At 40.7% G+C, this 19,282-nt stretch overlaps 1 protein-coding gene across 1 annotated transcript; it reads right to left on the reverse strand.

The window, feature by feature from the left end:
- Window positions 1-998: 998 nt before the first annotated feature.
- Window positions 999-17,656, reverse strand: tap1 (transporter 1, ATP-binding cassette, sub-family B (MDR/TAP)). Its single transcript, XM_033639645.2, has 13 exons — window positions 17,286-17,656; window positions 15,164-15,496; window positions 13,067-13,295; window positions 11,723-11,837; window positions 11,272-11,396; window positions 10,799-11,004; window positions 8,179-8,376; window positions 7,605-7,733; window positions 7,248-7,439; window positions 6,983-7,156; window positions 4,311-4,470; window positions 3,474-3,610; window positions 999-3,384 (listed from the first exon to the last, which is right to left on the reverse strand). The coding sequence occupies exons 2-13, from the start codon at window positions 15,482-15,484 to the stop codon at window positions 3,154-3,156; spliced, it is 2,217 nt and encodes a 738-aa protein (XP_033495536.1). The 5' UTR covers window positions 15,485-15,496; window positions 17,286-17,656; the 3' UTR covers window positions 999-3,153.
- Between the last annotated feature and the right edge of the window lie 1,626 nt (window positions 17,657-19,282).

The raw sequence follows: 19,282 nt of genomic DNA on the forward strand, positions 1-19,282 counted from the left end.
CATTAATTTTCTTAAAGTTGGTGATCAATGCCTGGGTTGGCTATCAATAAAGACTCTGTGACAAAGAATAAAGTGTAGTCTAGCCTCATGCAAGATTATAGTTTACTAAAACTGAACAAAACATTTTTAAATATGTTGCTATATGCTGAGTATTGGGATAAAATATACTGCAATTTATTACCTTTTTTCAACACTAAATCATGTCCTCAAAGAAAACTTTGTCACCATCTGTTTTACCTAATAAGATAAATAAAATAATAAGATTATTCTTATTAATAAACCTCTAATAAACCCCTCCTCTAAACTGAGGAGGGGTAGGAATAAATAAGTGAATGCTTCCTACTACTCCTTTTTTGTTAGATTTGTGCTGTTTATGAGAATCTATTCATTGAGTTTGTTGTATAGGTGTATCGTTCATTTCATTGTTGTTTTGCTTTGTTTTTATTTTTGTTGTTTTACATGTTCGAAATTAAAAAATCAATCAATCAATCATCTTATATCTTGCTCCTGATGAATACACTTCATAGTCGGCTATGATTTAAAAAACCTTAAATTCATTCTCAAAATAACACAAACTAAAGTGAAGCTAAACATTCAACCCAGTCTGGAAACTAACTGAAACTAAACTGAACTCAAAACAAATATTAAAAACAAAATAAAAAATAAAAAACTATAACTCTGGCCTGGTGCGGGACTCCACTGAATAATTACTGCACTTTCATAAAGCTGTAGAACTCATGTTTTAAAAAGAATGCATGGCCAAAACTGAAGCAGTGATATCCCTGGGATATCCTGTATTTTAATCCCCATGGATCAAGCTCCAAAAATGTTGGAGCCTACAATTCCCGTAAAGCAACTCAATGAGACCTTACAGTAAATCAAACCCCGACCTTTCAGTTTATAACTCAGGATTTCTACTAATAATTTTGAGTTTCAAACACCAAACCGAGATTACCCAATGTTCTCAAACTTTGAAAAACTCCCCCCAGAGCCACAGATAATATTTTACAATTGTTTTTATTGGCTGAGTCAAACATACACCTCATGACAAATGAACTGACCTTCATGTGTAAAATTCGTGAAGTGGTCCTTTAAATGCAAGAAAAATCAAACACATGTAAATAGTGGTATGTCAGAGCCCCAAATTGCTTCTGCCAGGATAGGGATTTTTAAAAAAAAATTAAATATCTAAAAGAAGAAATCCAGAAGTCAAATTCATTGTCAGAGCTAAGCGGTGGGAAACAGTGTTCACAAGTTGAAAAAATGTACATGATTAGAGAATCATCAATACAAGGAAAAGCACAGGAAAAATAAAACAAAGACAAATGTGAAAAATATCTACAACCAAAACATTAAAAAACACTCAATCTTACGTATTGCAATATGAAATACCTAAAATCTAGCTGTATGATCTCTTCTACATCTATATTTGCAAAGTACAAAAGCAACACAGTGTACGATAGTCATAAACTCTCTTCAGGATGATTTCCAGTCATGCCCTTTGGCATCTGGAAGCTTCCCGGTCGGAAAGAGAGTCAACAACATGACAATAAATACCATGGAACAGCTGATATTTTTCATAGCATTGCCATATAATTTATATACCATGGGCACTATCCCTTCAATACTGTATGTAAGAGCCAAATATGTCATTCAGCAGACCTGAATTGTTTTTACTATGGTGCACACTGCGTGGTGCTGTATTGATATTGGGGTATGAAGGTAGGAACAACATTGTTGCCATCAGGTGTTGCACCCTGGAAGAGCAAAAGGTTTTTGACTGCTGTGGTGCGAGACAGTGTGCAGCGTGCTGTGTGTTCAGTTTGGAATAATGATAAAGAAATGGACCTATGTTTTAGTGATATGAATAAATACGATGGTTATTCTGCAACTGGAACCTGCAGTCTATTGTTTGAATGCGACACAACCGATGAAGCTGTGGCATCAACCGTTGCAAAGCTCGTCAGCCAGGTCAATGTAGCTGCAGGTAATAGGCTTAGCTCCTGCACTGTATCTACAGTTGTATTGCGTGGGCAATGTTGCAAATCAATAAGCAAGATTTGATTTTAGATGATGATGTGCATCAATTTGATGTAATACCTTTATATGGCATTTGTCAAATTTTGCGATATATATTTAAATTAAAGAGAATTTTGTCTGTGCCTCCCAGTCCAAGTAGGACCAGTCTTCCCAGAACAGTTGGGGTTCAGACGCCTCCAGGGGCTTCTAACTGAAGGGTACTTACATTTTTCCAGGGTCTGAAATCCAAGATAAGGGATTTCAAGCACAACTTCACCGTCTTCTAAGGTGCACAGAGAAGGGAAATATTAGCTGTGTCTCAATTCATCATCTGCAGCCTTTGAAAGCTGCATTTGAAAACTGATTGCATCACATCGGCACGACCGTGGCCGTCCCATTTCAAAGGCTCCTTCAAATGCAGCCTTCTTTCCTAGAATTTGGAGGACGCATCAGATGAATCCTTCCTCGCCCAGCCTATCCCAAGATGCATTGTGCGCCGGTGACTATTATATATTAAGTTAACTAATAGCTGTTTACTAGCTAATGGTTAACTGTTGTTAACACTGCTATTAGCTAAAGCACACAGCTTAAACAATCTTAATTTAGTTTAAATTAAATAAGTTTATCTGAAACATATCAATTGGCAGTGTCTTCGGCGGTGAATCATCTCCTCAAATATTAAATTTAAAAAAAAATATATATAATAACAATCTCTGGGTCCATGATTTCAAACTAACTAATTTACTAACTTACTCCGTCTTTCGTCAAGCGCAGCTGGTTGCTAGGTAACAGGAGCATCAATGGGTCAGGGCAAGAACAACTGGTGATGCAACCAGGAAATACTCCGTAGACCAGACCGTCCCATTTCAGAGACTGTTTGGTTTAGCTGATGCAATCTTCAAAGCACCTGGCTGACGTCGACCGCGAAGGCCACGTCCATCAAAGGCTGCAGCCCCTGAACTGAGAAACAGCTGTTGTTTATGGGCAAAAACTCCAGCAACTCATGTAGTATGAAGTGTGATCTCCTAATAAGGTTGTTATTTATAGTGCAAATATTACTGGAGTTTTGACCCTTCAAGTCTGGACAGTTAACCTGCAACCTTCCTTCAACTGAGCAACCCCTGCCCACAGGTGTCAGTGTCTATCATTCGTCTCCTCTTCTCGACGATGGAAGCCCATATTCTGCTTCCTCACCAGTTCAGCATAAAGGCCGTCTTTCCTCAACAGCTCATCATGACTGCCCTCCTCCTTCACCGTCCCGTCGTTGAGGACAATTATATGATGGGCCTTCTCTACAACACTCATGTTGTTGGATATCAGCAGCACTGAGCAGTTGTTGGTTTGGCTCAACAAAGCTTGGTGGACCTGTTGAGTAAAATCATGACTTGGCGTTATATGTGGAAAATGGGAGTAAATAATGAGCAAAATCTGAGAAGCTCTGAATCATTTCCTACCTGGTATGCATTCTCTGTGTCCAAGTCACTGGTGGCGTTGTCCAGTATCAGGATTTTAGGACGTCTGATTAAAGCTCTGGCAATGGCAATGCGCTGCTTCTGGCCTCCAGACACCTGGCCTCCCTTCTCCCCAGCATCTGTCCAACAGAAGGATGTGCTGGTATTATGTTTATGTACATTTTGGAGGAATAGTAAGTGCATAGTTAAAGGCACAAATCAGCTATTAGCCAGAAAGCTAATGCTCTGCTAGCAAGATTCAAAATCAATAGCATTGGTGTGTGAGATGGTCGCTGATGTCATACGAAGTATAAGTAAGTTGAGAGTGCCGGTGTGCTCCTTGCAGCTCGTGTGCCACAGTCTCCATCCTGTGGTTTTCAGAGGATGAGGCACGAAAGGACTCCACTCAGTGTTGGAAATAAATTGTAAACAGAGGCTTTGACTGCCTGTGTCCCTGTTGCTATGGTCACTCACAGAATTATGTAGGCGGTGCATTAATTAAGAGCGGTGAACAGACAGTTTCACCTGAACTAGTTAGTTAGTGGACATCCCGCAGCCAATCAGAATTAAGTATTCACCCAGAAATAAAATTAAAGCAATATGGATCCAGATAAGTGGCTGAAATGAATAAACTAAATTATGTGTTTTTCAAGACCTGCAGACACCCTGATCAGACAGCCTGAAAGACTGAGTTACTAAAATATTTGAAAGGTTCACCCACAACTAAGAAATGCACAGTTACAGACATTTCTGTAATTGTTATGCAAACATCCAGGAAGTTTTTGCAGAAGAACCCCACTTCAGGTTAGCCTGAATACATGCTGAGTTTGGGGGTCGAACCTGTGTCGTATCCACTCGACAGCTCCATGATGAACTCGTGAGCACTGGCCATCTTGGCAGCCCTGAACATCTCCTCATCAGAGGCATCCTCGTAGCCGTACTTGATGTTCTCCCGCACAGAGCGAGCAAACAGCACACAATCTTGGCTCACCACAGCAATCTATAAACAAACAGGACACAGAGGAAACGTCAGTGGCTGCTAACTGTCACAGCTTACTGTGAGAATGGTTTACAACGAGGGCAACAACTGAATAAAACTAGGAAAAAAGAGCTAATTAAAGTGTCCTTGTAATATTCCTGTGACAAAAATGAAACAGGAGCAAAGGAGTGAAGCTAAAGAGACATTCAGAGGAATCCAAGTTTCAGTGAACTCTGATTCACCTTCTTTATATCAGCATCATCATTGTGCAGCTCGGGGCTACTTTAATTTCATTTTCATTTCATTTTATGGTCTCAGCGGCAGAATTCACTTATGTATTTGTCATCTTGAATTTTAGTCAATTTTTGTGGTACAATGACTTGATAAACCCTTTAGGGTATCAGTGCTCACCCACACAGGCTGTGGTTTATTATGTCTTCTTTCTTCTGTATGTCCAAATAAAGTGTACAGTCATTTTGCTTCTTGATTCTCAGTCTGAAAAAAGAGCTGGATAGAACAGTTGTGCAAACTACCCTCAGCATCCCAAAGGACTTTACTTGTGTCTGATTTTTATGGGGACATAAGAATTTAAAGTCAAATAGGCTGTTTTTCATGGTGAAAAATAGACCTCTCAATGATATAAATGACAAATCTTCTGGGAAGAAACCACAGATGCACAGAACTGGTGCAAGTGGACCTTTACTGTGACTTTGTTAGCCGTTCTGCTGTCTAGTGGCCAAAAATAACTTAATGCAGCTTTAAAGGTGCCCTGTAGGGTTTTTTTTGTATACAAGAAAATAAAAAGCTATATTTACTAGGGCTGCCTCCTAATAGACTACCAAATGTTAGTCGACCAGAAAGGCGATTAGTCAGCAGCATTTCATCTGTCGCTTAGTCGCAGAAAAGAAAAAACAAACACAAATGTGAAACTCTATTAGGAGCTGCACCTTGTCAAAATACATCAAAACCTAGATGACTGGACCATGTGGGAATTTAATTTGAAAGGACAGACACAGGAAGTGTCCACGCTCAGCAGTCAGACAGGAATCACGTTATAAACCAATCACAGCCGACAGATATCTTTCCCTTCTTCTATAAATATTCAGTCTGATAAACACAGAAAAGTTGATCATGTTAGTGCAGGGCTACCCAGAGCTTTACATCTGTCCCACAGACGATAGGCCGACACACTGATAAACAGCTCCTGGAAGAAGATCAGCTCTGCACTCAGGATTTCAGGTAAATAGGCTCTACGATGCTTGTTAAGGTTGCTTGGCAACCTCAGACACAACCTGCCGCCACGCTCTTGAAAGCTGGCACAAAAAAGGCACAAGAGTAGTGCCCAGCGCCTGACCTCGCGTTGACCTCATGTCGGGCAGGAAATCCAAAGTGTGGGATCATTTTGAGAAGGTGAAGGACGAACCCAAGGTGATATGTAAACTCATCTTCATTGGTCGACTACAAACATGACATATCATCTGAAACATGGAAGTAGCTACATGCCCATTAGCCCACAGCGTCATTAACAGGCGGCTCGCTCAGTGTGTGACGTGCACTTGTAGATAAAATATAGGCCTATATTAATGAAGGTTCATTAGTACGGTTTTGTATGTAATAATTAAATTAATATCGTAAACATGCAGGCGACTAGTTGACTAATGGCCCTAAATGATGATTATTGGTTGACTAGGTAAATTCTTAGTCGGGGGCAGCCCTAATATTTACGGTCAGCGTTTCTCACCAAAGTGGCTCGGCAATCGCTGTCTGACAGCAATTTGCCTCACCATATTTGAATTTCTTCTGCACTGTGTCTCTTGGATGTCTGCTGCTTACATTCTGACACCTGATTGCTACCTTTTTATAAAGCCCACATCTCTTTTTTAGGTAACTAAAATACACTTTGTTGCTGACCCTACAGTAGTACACTGCTTAGCTTCTGTGGTAGCACTCCTGCTTGCTTCTCCAAACTCTGGCTGTGCCAACAGACCATACACTGTGGGTAATACACTAATAATAGATGAGAACCTCATACAACCTAACTTCAAAAGATCCAAACTATCCCTCTAAGCTCCTTATTATTGCGCTAACCACTAAGTTATTGATTACTTACAAAGCCCTGAGAGGCCTTGCTCCAAGTTACATAACAGATCTTTTATTGCCTGATGTTTCCTCTCGCACCCTGAGATCCTCAGATGCATCTTTTGTTGTTGTTCTGAGGTCTAGATTAATTCACAAAGATGACAGAGCCTTTGCAGTCAGAGCTCCACAACTTTGGAATGACTTGCCTGAGGAGATCAGGGCTGCAAATTCTGTCTCATCTTTTAAATCACTTCTGAAATGCATGTTTTTACTGTTATTTTTATTCTCTGTGTATTGCTTTTATCTTGTATTATTGCTTTGTCTTTTTAATTTCGTTTTGTAAAACACTTGTAAGTGTGTTAACGTTTATTATTATTATTATTATTATTATTATTATCATTATTATTACAAGATTGAAATACATAATGGAAAAAAATGTCTTGTAACCACCCACCTTGTCATGTAGGTACTGGTTTTTGTAGTTTTTCAGTGGTTTCCCATCCAGTAGGATCTCCCCTGCTTGGAGCGTGTAAAATCTCTCCAGCAGCTTGACACAGGTCGACTTCCCTGATCTGTTAAGCCCCACAAGGGCAGTGACTTTGTCTGGCTTTATGTCCAGAGACAAGTCCTGGAAGAAGAGAGGAACAGGGTGATTTGGTAAAGAGTCATAAGTGATAAAATTGTAAATATAACTGCACAGGGGATAAACACAGCCATACCTTGAGCACAGGATTTTCATCTTTGTTACCAGAATAGGAAAATGTAACTTTTTTGAATTGAATGTGTCCCTTAAGCTTTTCGGGGGCCAAGGTGCCCTCTGGGTATATGTCAGGTTTGCGATCCAAATATTCAAAGATCTTCTCAGACCCACCAATTGCTTTCTTCACCGCTGGGTAGTACTGCATGACAGCCTGGAAGAGAGGTGGCAGAATGAGGAACTTTGCCATTTGCCTTAATTATATATTTTCTTTCACACACAAAAAAATAGCAACTTGTAATTCTGCAACAGGGAAAACAAGTTTGAGGACATAACATCACTTCCAAGCTCATTCCTTTTATCTTGACCCGTGGCTCACCTCAACAGCCGAGGCAAACTGCAGCTCATAGAGGACGAATGACACCAGGTCTCCACTGCTAACGTCCCCCCTGGTTACAAGAGTCCCTCCATAGTACAGAATACACACCTTCAGGGCCAAGGTGGTCATCTGGGAGAACATAAACAGTGGTTTACACACTAAATTAACAGGGTTAAATAACACTCTTCAATGAACATGCAGTGTCAGTTTTCCTAATGTGCTCAATTTGGAGGAACTTCTGGCGTAGACAGGGGGCTATATGAGGAGCTCTGTTTAACTCCTGTCCCACCTCGACTCAACTGAGGCTACATTTAAAACTTAACATTTCTGGCTGCATTTCGTTTTCTGCATGAATTTGGTTTCATTTTCTGTTAGTAAACAGCTGATGACTGAAGAAGCAGAAAGTGATAAACACATCTTCATGCTTTAAAAAGTCAGGAACCTCTGGGTGACATTGCAGACAGTGCATGCATATTTTGCTATTTTCTCTAGGTTACCCCCACTGTTTCATACTCACAGACATATGCTAAGGAATCATTGCACACTTTATAACCCAGATCAGTATTCAACTCACGCTGTTGGCCCAGGTCGAGCCTGCATAGGCTGCTGCTTCCTTTTTATTAAGGGCGTACGTATCCTCCAGCCGCTGTCTGTACCTCTCTGTCTCGCCATCCTCGTTGGCAAAACTCCTCACTGTCTTCATGCTGGAGAATGTCTCTGTGGCCACCTGGTTGGCTTTGGCCAGTGACTCCTGAACCTTTGCGGCAATAGTCTGAAACATGGATAAAAATTTTAAATATAGACTTTGTGAAAATTTGATATCTTACAAACATGTCTGGTGGACATGATACAATCATAGCTGCACTGGAAATATTTTGACATTATGTCAAATTGTCTGGACCAGTATCCAGTGCCTGGGGTTGATCTTTCCTCGAGTCTAGCACCACGAGCTGTAACCACAACACTGACATATAAAGTAGACTGGTTGACACCGAGCCACATTTGCATTCATTTAGCAGTCATGCCTCCGTGCAGCTGATGGATATAACTCCAATATTCTCTCTCCTTGTAACTAACCCCAGAGGGAAATATCTAATAATAATAATAATAATGCATTTTATGTATAGGCGCCTTTCAAAGCACTCAAGGACACCTTACAGGACACAGTTAAAAAGGACAGGACAGAGGACAGAACTGCAATCATCAATTCAAGATGTAACCAAAGAATGAACATGGATAGCAGTGCTCTGAGGTTTAAGTGATGGGTGATGATTAATATTTCGTAGATGAATGTAGGCAGACTGAGACATTATTAATGTGGGCCTCGAAGGACAATATGATGTCTGTAGCTGTTGAGTGCTCCACTATGTTCACCAGCTAGTTGCTAACTTTGTCTGTCTGCTGTGACACTAGCGTACAAACCATTCATCACCCCTTTACGCTGAAAACAGCTGCCTGCTGTGACTAGAAACAACACTGATGAGAGCAGCGAGACTGAATCAGAGTGAAACGCGGTCTTTAAAAACCAAAACAATGGGCTCTAGTTTCCTGGCGCAGCGCAGAGCTAGTTTCAAGCAGCGCAACCCGAGGCGCGCTCAGTTTGGTAGTTTGGCAGACCGAGGTGCACTGAGATGGGTGTGGCGGCGCAGCAGGGGGAGGTGTCGACAGATCCAGCTTGGCACAGTGACAGTTTCGTGCCAAAAGGCTTCGCTGAAGGTGCGCGAAAAGCTCGCCAGCTGAAACCAGGTCTACTGTCAGCGCAGGTGGAGCGCAGCCGGTGTAAGCCGAAGTTTGGCTGACCAGTGGACAGCGCGCACACGTCACCAAAACCTCACAGGCAGGTTTCCAGAATATCAGGCACATTAACAATACAATAAATACCCAAAAACTATTCAATGCAACTATCTGCAATCAGCACATAAATGTATCTCTATATCAACTGTCCCGTCACATCTGATGTCAGATCAAAGGGGATTGGCACCGTTTGGCACGTGAGGCACACGTAATGGAAACCCAACCTGATTTGATTAACACAGCTGCAAACTAATGAGTTCTTAATCACGATACGATATTATATCGATTTGTTTGGATGACGATACAATGTTTGCCAATATTACAAAGTCTGTCATGATACAATTTTGATTCGATTCTATTCAGGAGCCTGCGATCGATATGACGCGATATCATATGCCCATCTAACACAACCATTTACATCAACTTATAAAAACAACTAGAATATGATTTGACCATTTTATTTCTGAGCTCTGTTTGTAGCTTGAGTGGAGGCGCGCTTGCCCAGAAATGGAGACACAGACATGCTATGTGAATTTCAAAATAAATGTGTATCTTTAAGATGACCATATGGATTGATGTTTTCATTTTGCATCGATATAATCTTATCGTTAATCAATGAATCGATGTGGATCGATGTATCGTTACACCCCTATCAGATAGGGAGTATATATTCAGCATCTGTCAACTTAGAAAAGTCAAAAGAAAAGAAACAGAGTGAGACTGCAAGAGAGAAAGAGAGAGAGTGCGCGCGCACAAGAGAAACGCAGCATTGATTTACAATTGTGGTGACCCCCTCCCAGGCTACCTTTGCATCATCAGCCCGTGGAGGTCTGCTCGCAGTTCCGTATATTCTGACACTGCGAGCTTGGACCTCCCGGACCAAAACATCAGTTTCCTCCTGGGAGAAGTTTGGCCATCTGACGCTGCTGCTCTCTTCTGCCATGGCGAATTGAGTAAACTCTCATTACGCCTTCCCGCGGGGCATATAAAAGGGCGAGGAGAAGGGCTCATTTGATTGGTGTGATGTGTGTAAAACCCACTCCACGCCTTCTCTCCTCCCTCTTTCCGACTTGCGCAGGTAGGAGGGACGGAGGTGGGAAAGAGGAGTAGCTGTGCCAGGCACACAGTGTGCCAAACTTGCAAAATCCGCCTGGCCACACCCAGTTGGTGAAGCGCAGGTGCGCTGCGCCCCTGCCTCACCCGGTCTGCGAAACTAGAGCCCAATGAGTTAAAAGACACTAAAATGCTACTTAGCTGAGAGGAGTGGCAAAATTGGGTGATAATTCCCTATGGGTTCCTCACTTCAAGCCCTCTCAGATTACACACAGACTTTTCATCCATTGCTAAAATAAAAATATTGATTAGAGCAGCTTTAAAGACATTTAGGAACTCCTCTGTACCTGGTGGAAGTGTCCAGTGAGCTTTGGTATGACCCAGATGATGGGCAGCCCCATGCAAGTGAGCAGGGACATTTTCCACGACTGGCTCACCATGAAGAACATGAGGAAGGCAAAACGCGCCGAGTACCACATCAAGAGACTCAGCTTCTCACTCAGTGCCTCGCTCATATCGTTGGTATCCGTGGTAATGCGGGACACAAGTTCACCTGAGAGAGCAGTTGTGCATTAGCCTTGTTGAGAGAATTACAGTGCAAGAACATGATGTTCAAATCCTGCATTGTCTGTATTTTCAACAGCACATACAAACTCTGTCAATTCATACCAATCAGGACACTGAGCTTCACCTTGATAAAAAAAAACAGTGTGGCACAAGTGCAAGGAAAAATAGGTTCAGGATTCATGCATGATAACCTACTGTTCACAGTACTGTTTCCCTTCTGTTGAGTCATATGTACAGTACAAACATGATTTACCTGTGGCCTTGAAGAAAGCAATCTCCTGTTTCAGCACAGCCTGGAAGACAGCTCCCTGCACTGCTGTGTGTATGCGGCTCATGGTGACATTGTACGTGAGATCACATACAAATTCAAGCACAGCGCTGAAATGTGCGACAGAGGACACATTACAGTGGAAAGTACCCAAAATATCACTACAGTTATTATTGTACTACCACCTCTACTTTCAAGTGAATATAACAACATTCCTTCTTCTTTAAACTATGCAGAACTGTCAGTTATGGTTTGTAAATACGCTCGCCAGCAAAAGCTAAAGTAAAAGCAAACCCCAGACCGAGTCTCATTTAGCATTTTGCCTCGCTGTGACTGCATTTCTTCTGCACTGTGTCTCTTGGATGTCTGCTGCTTACGTTCTGACACCTGGTTGCTACCTTTTTAAAAACTGCTTTAGGTGATCTACTAAAGTTACCTGGCAATAGTCATAAGCGTCATGACTGTGATGGCTTCTGTGAATGCATCAGGCGCTTCTTCATTTATGATCCAGTCAGCCACACGACCAGTGTATTGAGGAACAGCCATTTCACCTGAGGTCAGAAGTTCACATGATCACAAAACTTATCTTTGGGGAGACCAAACTGTTAATCTTTGTGCTATTAGATCGGCCTAAAGAGTCAACACTATTACAGGAGAAGAGACATGACAGGCTGTTGATGGTCTACGCAACCATCTAGACTTTTGCATGTCCTTATTTGCCTACCACAGTGTGTCCCAAAAAATTAGAATCTATGTGTGGCGGTAGCTGATGAAGGGGGGTGAGGGATCAGCAAACTTTCTTTTTGTATGTGTGTGTGTGTGTGGGTTTTTCCGTTTGTGATTATTGTGTGTCCACTCACTGAATTCTGAGGTTTTTGTGAGTCTGTGAACACAATGGCGGCGGAGTTCTTCATGAGTTTTTTTTTTTTTTTCTTGCAGCAGCAGTTTGAGTGACGGGGTGGCGAATTGATCAGCAGTCAGTTTGTGGTTGAATCCGGGGCCTCCTACCAGTGGGATGTGTCCGGAACACCTCTAACAGGAGGCGCCCAGGAGGCATCCTGATCAGATGCCCGAACCACCTCAACTGACCCCTTTCAACGCAAGGGAGCAGCGGCTCTACTCCGAGCTCCCTCCAGTTGTCTGAGCTCCTTACCCTATCTCTAAGGCTGAGCTCAGACACCCCACAGAAGAAACTCATTTCGGTCGCTTGTATCTGTGATGTCATTCTTTCAGTCACTACCCAGAGCTCATGACCATAGGTGAGGGCTGGGACGTAGATGAACCAGTAAATCGAAAGCTTCGCCTTCCAGCTCAGCTCCCTCTTCACCATGATGGTCCAATGCAGCGCCTGCATCACTGAAGAAGCCGCAACAAACCGCCGATCCATCTCACGCTTCATTCTACCCTCACTCATGAACAAGACCCCGAGATACTTGAACTCTTTTGCTTGAGGCAGAAACTCTCACTAAGAGTGATTCAAGAAGACCTTGACAAAACGGGATATTTGGACTATGAGCACCTTGCCTGGGTTGGGACACTGTGTGAGAAACCCTGCAATATAATTTCATTTTATTTACATTTATTGAATGAGATCATCAGACAATTTCCAGATATAAAATATTATGCGTTAAGTTTTTCCAGCCTTCATAATTCTCTACTTGAACCTGAAAGACAGCAAAATCTTCATAGCTCTGCTTGTAAAACACCACCTACTACAAGAGTGAAGCTGCAAACAACGACGACATGCCATTCATTTAAATTAAGGTGTTGTCTCTCTTACCATACGAAGAGAGAACCACGAGACACAGCACAAAAACAAAGCGCCCGCTATAGGGCAGCATGTATCCCATCAGCCTCTTCAGAGGGGAAATGGTGTCGTCTTTGGGCTTCTCCGAAGGCGCCCTTGTCAACAGAGATGAGACGTATCGACCCCAGGACAGCAACAGAGACGACACATATCGACTCCAGTAGAGCCAAGCTACGACGGTCACAGCATAACCCTGTAACACCTGGAAAACAAATCACACTTTTAAACACACAAATCCAGAAAATTATTGCATGAAATATTTTTAATGCTACAGATGGTTTGGACAAATGTTAGGATCAAAGCAAAAACAACATGTCTAAAATGGGGGATTTTTTTTTTGCTCTCTTCAGACTGGTTTGCTTTTGGTTTCACTATTGTTTCTGTTCGAGGCTCAACAGCTTCTTTACAAAAATAATACAACAAAATGACCGTAACAAGTATTTAAACCCTGCTGAGCACGTTATAAAATCTTACTTACAGCAAATGTGATAAATAATTCAATGAAGTGAGTTAATTCAACTAATTTCTATAACAAAAAAACTGTTGTTGCAGCAGGAGAGCTGTTAACACCGGAAGAAATGATCAGATCCTTTAGTAAAATAAAAGAAACAATATCACAGTGCAAGATACTCAATTTCAAGTAAAGGTTCTGTATTTAAGATCTTACTCAAGTGAAAGTAAGGAGGAATTAAGTGCACACTTTACTTTAAGTATCAAAAGTGAAAGTACTTGTCATGCTGCAGAAAGTCCCTCTCAGTGTCATATTGTGAAACATCTGTTTATTGATGTTACTGATTATGTAGCTGGTGGATGTTGAGATCATTTTAACTACATTATATTGCTGGGTATTTTATTAATTGATAACAATGCACTGTACTTCATAAGATCATTGTGGTTTTTGTATGTAAAATCTTAATCTGCAAAGTAACTAGTAACTAAACTGATCAGCCAAAACATTAAAACCACTGACAGGTGAACTGAACAACATTGATTACACCAGCAACCACTCAAACACCGTTGCAGGCCAAGTAACACCCCCCCCCCCTCATGGCAACAGTACTCCCCAATGGCAGTGGCCCCCCAGCAGGATAATGCACCATGCCACACTGCAAAAACTGTTCAGAAATGGCTTGTGGAGCGTGACAAACAGCTCAAGGTGTCGAGGTGTGGCCTCCTTGGATCGAACTTGGCTCTGACCTATCGAGGCATGGACACAGGATCTCTGGGAGTGTCCTGTGGTGTCTGGCACCAGTGCGTTGACGACAGATCCATTTAGTCCAGTGGGTTGTGAGGTGGGTTAATGGCTCGTGCCACAGATGCTCATTCAGATTGGAATCTGGGGAATTTGGAGGCCAGGTTGACACTTTGAGGTCTTTGTCACATTCCTTGGGCCATTCCTGAGCCATGTTTGCAGTGTGGCATGGTGCATTATCCTGCTGGGGGGCCACTGCCATTGGGGAGTGCTTATGCCATGAGGGGGTGGTCTGCAACAGTGTTTGAGTGGGTGGAACATGTCAGGTGGTATCCACATGAATGCCAGAACCAAAGGTTTCCCAGCAGAACAATGCATTGGAACAAACTAATCAAAGTTATTCACTTCACCTGTCAGTGGTTTGAATGTTTTGGCTGATTGATGTATAGCTATGTAGTGAGGTAAAAAGTACAGTATTTCCCTCTGAAATTTAGTAGAATAGAAGTACAAATTAACATAAATTGGAAATACTCAGGTACAAGTACCTCAAAACTGTACTTAGTTACATTGCACCAGCATCTACAGTACCCACTGTACAAGCTCCCTCAAGCAAGGACTTTTTGCTAATTACTCATCATCAGTTTAGGATATCCATGTTTGTTTATCATTTCTTACCAAGTTTATTTTTGGATATACAATTTATTAATAGCTAAACTTGAAGTCAGCACATGCACACACACACTACAGTCAGTGAGCCATCATGGGCTCATCTCTAGAGCCATCGCCCCCAGTTACATACTAACTACCTAAAAAGATGTTAAGAAAAGTGCCTGCAACTAAATATGATTTCAAACACATCTGCAAAAAGAGCTACCTACCCTTTCCCAGGAGTGCCACCCCCACAGTTCCTCCATGACCGACTGCCCCAGCGCCCAGAGAAAAGTGGTGTACACCGGGAAGTGGAAGCAAAGGACCCCTAAGCTCTGCAGCCCCTCAAAGCTGCTCATCCATGGCAGGCTTCCAGGGTAGGTGAAGGTGAGGAAGGCGAGGAGGATGGCCCTGATCACTCCTCCGCCCCACAGGGTGATGAATGGATGGGAGAAAAGGAGTGGGGAAAGGTGGGCCAAGCGGATGGCGTGCACCACACACACATCCAGGCACGTGAAGAGCAGGGGGAAGATGTAGCTCATTTTTTGCATAATGCGCAGGTTCTGCAAATGAAAGGGACAGAGGGGGTTAGTGGCTGAGGTCTCACATGTGGGATTCACTAAGGCCTCCAAACAGGAAACATAATTATTACCTATGGGCAGGCTGGGGAGTAACAAAATACAAATAACTGAGTTACGTCTTTATAATACAAAATCTAAGTAAATCTGTGGTGTTATAAATACAGTTACAATCTTAAAAAATAGATTACCTGAGGAGATAATTTTTGTTTTATAATGTGGTTTGTTTACATTACATAACATAACAGAAATGCATATTTAACAGATTCAGTGTGGACAGAGAGCCAAGCACAGTGTAAAATTCATATGACGCACCCATTTACCATAGATAGATTTAAAAAAGTGTGAGCAGTGCATCTGCCATACAACAATGGCAGAGGAAATGCACAGACAGGACACTTTTGTGTGTTTTTGGCATAAAAATATAAGATGCAGATAGGCCTATATGAGCTCATAATTTTGACGTATTCCAGAAGCAATAATAATAAGAATAATAAACTTTATTTCTATAGCGCCTTTCTAAACCAGAGTTACAAAGTGCTTCCCAGTACAATACCATACTACATCAGAAAACAAAGAAGTGAAAGAACATCATTTACAGAAAATGGAATTCACAACACGAGACAGCAACACGTGCACTTATTCCTGTACCACCTTACAAAGACAATTATGGTCAGAGATTATTTTGTCACACTTACACTAAGATCCCACACTACATTAAAGCAATAACCTCTATTACACATTTCAAACACGCATATGAACACTATCTGAACGAGGGACATACCTGCAACCACTGATTTAAATCTCATATCCCATTTTACTCACTCCACTTCAGTCCGCTACTCTGCATTGTTCATGTAGCTGCCTACGTTTAGTTGTTTTGCCTGTGTTGATCGTTTCTGTTTTTATTCTGCATTGTGATGTGTTTTGGTTGCATAACAGGAACCTGCTAAAAAAAGAGTTTTTAACTGAGTCGGGTCAGTTCAACTGTAACACGCAATGTTACTTTCAATTCCTTTTCCTGTATATTCTCATCATGGATGTGCAGCCGACAAATCTGCAGCAACTGTGTGATGTCATCATGTCAACATGGACCAAAATCTCTGAGGAAAGTTTCCAGCACCTTGTTTAATCTATTACACCAAGAATTAAGACAGCTCTGACGGCAAAAGGGGTCCAACCTGGTACTAGTTAGGTGTACCTAATAAAGTGGCTGGTGAGTGTAAACATACATTCACATATAGGCTTCATATACGTACATACACACACACATTCACATAAATATACACACATGCATGTACACACACACATACCCACTTAATTTGAGTAATCTAATGTAATGTATTACAAATTACATTTAAGGGCATGTACTCAGTAATCTGTAGTGGAATACATTTTAATGTAACCCTCCAAACAGTGCCTGTGGGCAGAAACATGTAGTATACATAGTTTAATATATAGTTGTTGTTTTTTTACCCCTTTATAACTGCGTAAAATGGGGCAGTAATTTGATTTGCATGTCCCTCATTGTGAGTTTACTTTCACTTTGCTGCAGATGGTTTTTTTCATTACGTTCATTTTCATCTACACTTCTGATTTCTTAGAAACACTTTGACACAAACCCAAAGACACAGTCACACAAACGAATTAGCACAACACTCAAAAACACACTATCACTGCCAGTGTTATTGTTAACACGTGTGCTACAGTAAGTACAGTATGTTAGCTAGCCCAGTTTAGCTAGTATCACTACAGGTGTTTAAATCCAACTTACCTGTCCTTTCGACGAGCAGAGTTTAATGTGGCAGTTTGATGTTCGTCTAAGAACGTAAACCGACACCAGTATTTACCAAAAACGAACTTATATTGTCAATTTATCGATTAACAACCGGCTTCTCCTTGAGACGTCGGCACAGCTAACTTAATCTGTCAAACTGAAACCGAAAGTAACTATTTATACGCTTTTACAACGGAAAGCCCCTGGTCTGTGTGCCAACATGGCGCACGAAGACGACTGAGGAAGATCCACGCACTTTAATTTAAGTTGTACCGTATTTATCTAACTCCTGCTTTTATAAACTAAAGTTAAACTACGGTAATGAATGTTGCACAGCGGTGCACACAGTCTGAGGTGATATGATCTGCCTGGTGTGACCTAACATGGATCATCTTTAGTACAACAGCGACACCATGTGGCCAGATGATGGAACTGCTACAGCTCGGCTCTATAAGTCTAACGTGTAATACCCGGTGTTAGGAAGTAACTAGTTACATGTCATTAAATTACAAAATAAATGTAACTGTAATTAGTGACAGTTACCAAGAAACATGTGTAATTAAATTACAGTTATAAATCAAAGTGTAGCAATTTATATTCTACTGGGTAAAAAGTATATATGTAGCCTAAAATAAAACATTTATTTTGTTGCTTTGCATCTTATATGATTATGATGATTATATATATGTATATGCAGCCTATATCTGGACATTTTTGGACATTTTTTAGCTTTATTGTCTGGTTTAAATTATTTGTTAGAAAACTCATCAGTTGTTGTGACTTACATTACTTTGATTAGGTAATTAAAAGTCAAGTCAATTTTATTTATATAGCAAATTACATATGACAAGCTTAAACTCAGTGTGCTTAAGATACATCATGCATGACAAACATAAATTATCATATAAGATAATAAAGTGTTACATATATAACAACAAGCAGGACATGATAAAAGCAAACAAAATAAGAGGGTGGTAGCTATTATTATCATAATTCTTAAAAAAGGGGAGATAATAACAATAATTATTCCTAAAACAAATAAAAACACTTAAAAACTTATCTAAGAGCTTGCGACAAAAAAGGAGTTGTTATATGTTTTAACACAGTAACTATTTATCAGTAACCACATTTTTAAAATAACCTTCCCAACACTGTAAACACCCCATTTATTCATGTAAATTTGAAAACCACCTCAACTAATTTTATTAGTGAATTTAGGAATTTTTTTCCCTTACAGATGTTTTCATTCAGCCCAGCTGTATTTTTAATATTTTCATGTCTTTTTGTTTTCTGATTTTCATGCTGCCTTGCTGCAAAAAGAATGTCCTCACATATTGTAATAAAAATCTGAGCTGTAGTTTACAAACGTTGCATTAGTTGTTGTTCCAATTTCTTATGTTTTAATTAAAGTATATTTATCACACTCCTCCAGTTTTGTTGCTGTCTGTATTATTTTAATGTCTTCGTATTTATTAAGTTTTAAATGAAAACAGATCATATTAACCCAAATTTAGGCTTATTTTTGTATACAGCAACTCTTTTTTTCTATTTTCATGTATTGTTTTTTGCTGTTAGCCGTGCTTGTTTTCCTTAGGTATCTGTTTGTGAAGTCAAGTTTGGGTGAAGTCAGGTAACATGGGACAAATAAGGTTTTACATCTCAGGCTCTCCAAACATTAGCAGCCAGTCACCACACAAGTTATTGCATCGTTAGCACAAATGTGCTTTACATGAAACAGGGCTTTTTGATTGGTCTGAGATAACTAGGATGGGCAAAGCAAAGAGTCAACTGGAACTGATAAATAAATATAAGCAATTAAACATCAAACATGACTATCCCATTTTACCTGAACATGCCATTGGAGGAAAAGTTTCTCGCTGTGTTTGAAGGTCCAAAATTTCAAAAATATTTTACTTAGCAACATATTTTCTTTCCATAACAAGTTCAACAAGTAACACTCTTTAACATGTGTAAAGAATTCTTGGTAGTTTTCT

The sequence above is a fragment of the Epinephelus lanceolatus genome, chromosome 10 (assembly GCF_041903045.1).
Source record: "Epinephelus lanceolatus isolate andai-2023 chromosome 10, ASM4190304v1, whole genome shotgun sequence".
Classification (NCBI taxonomy): Eukaryota; Metazoa; Chordata; class Actinopteri; order Perciformes; family Serranidae; genus Epinephelus; species Epinephelus lanceolatus.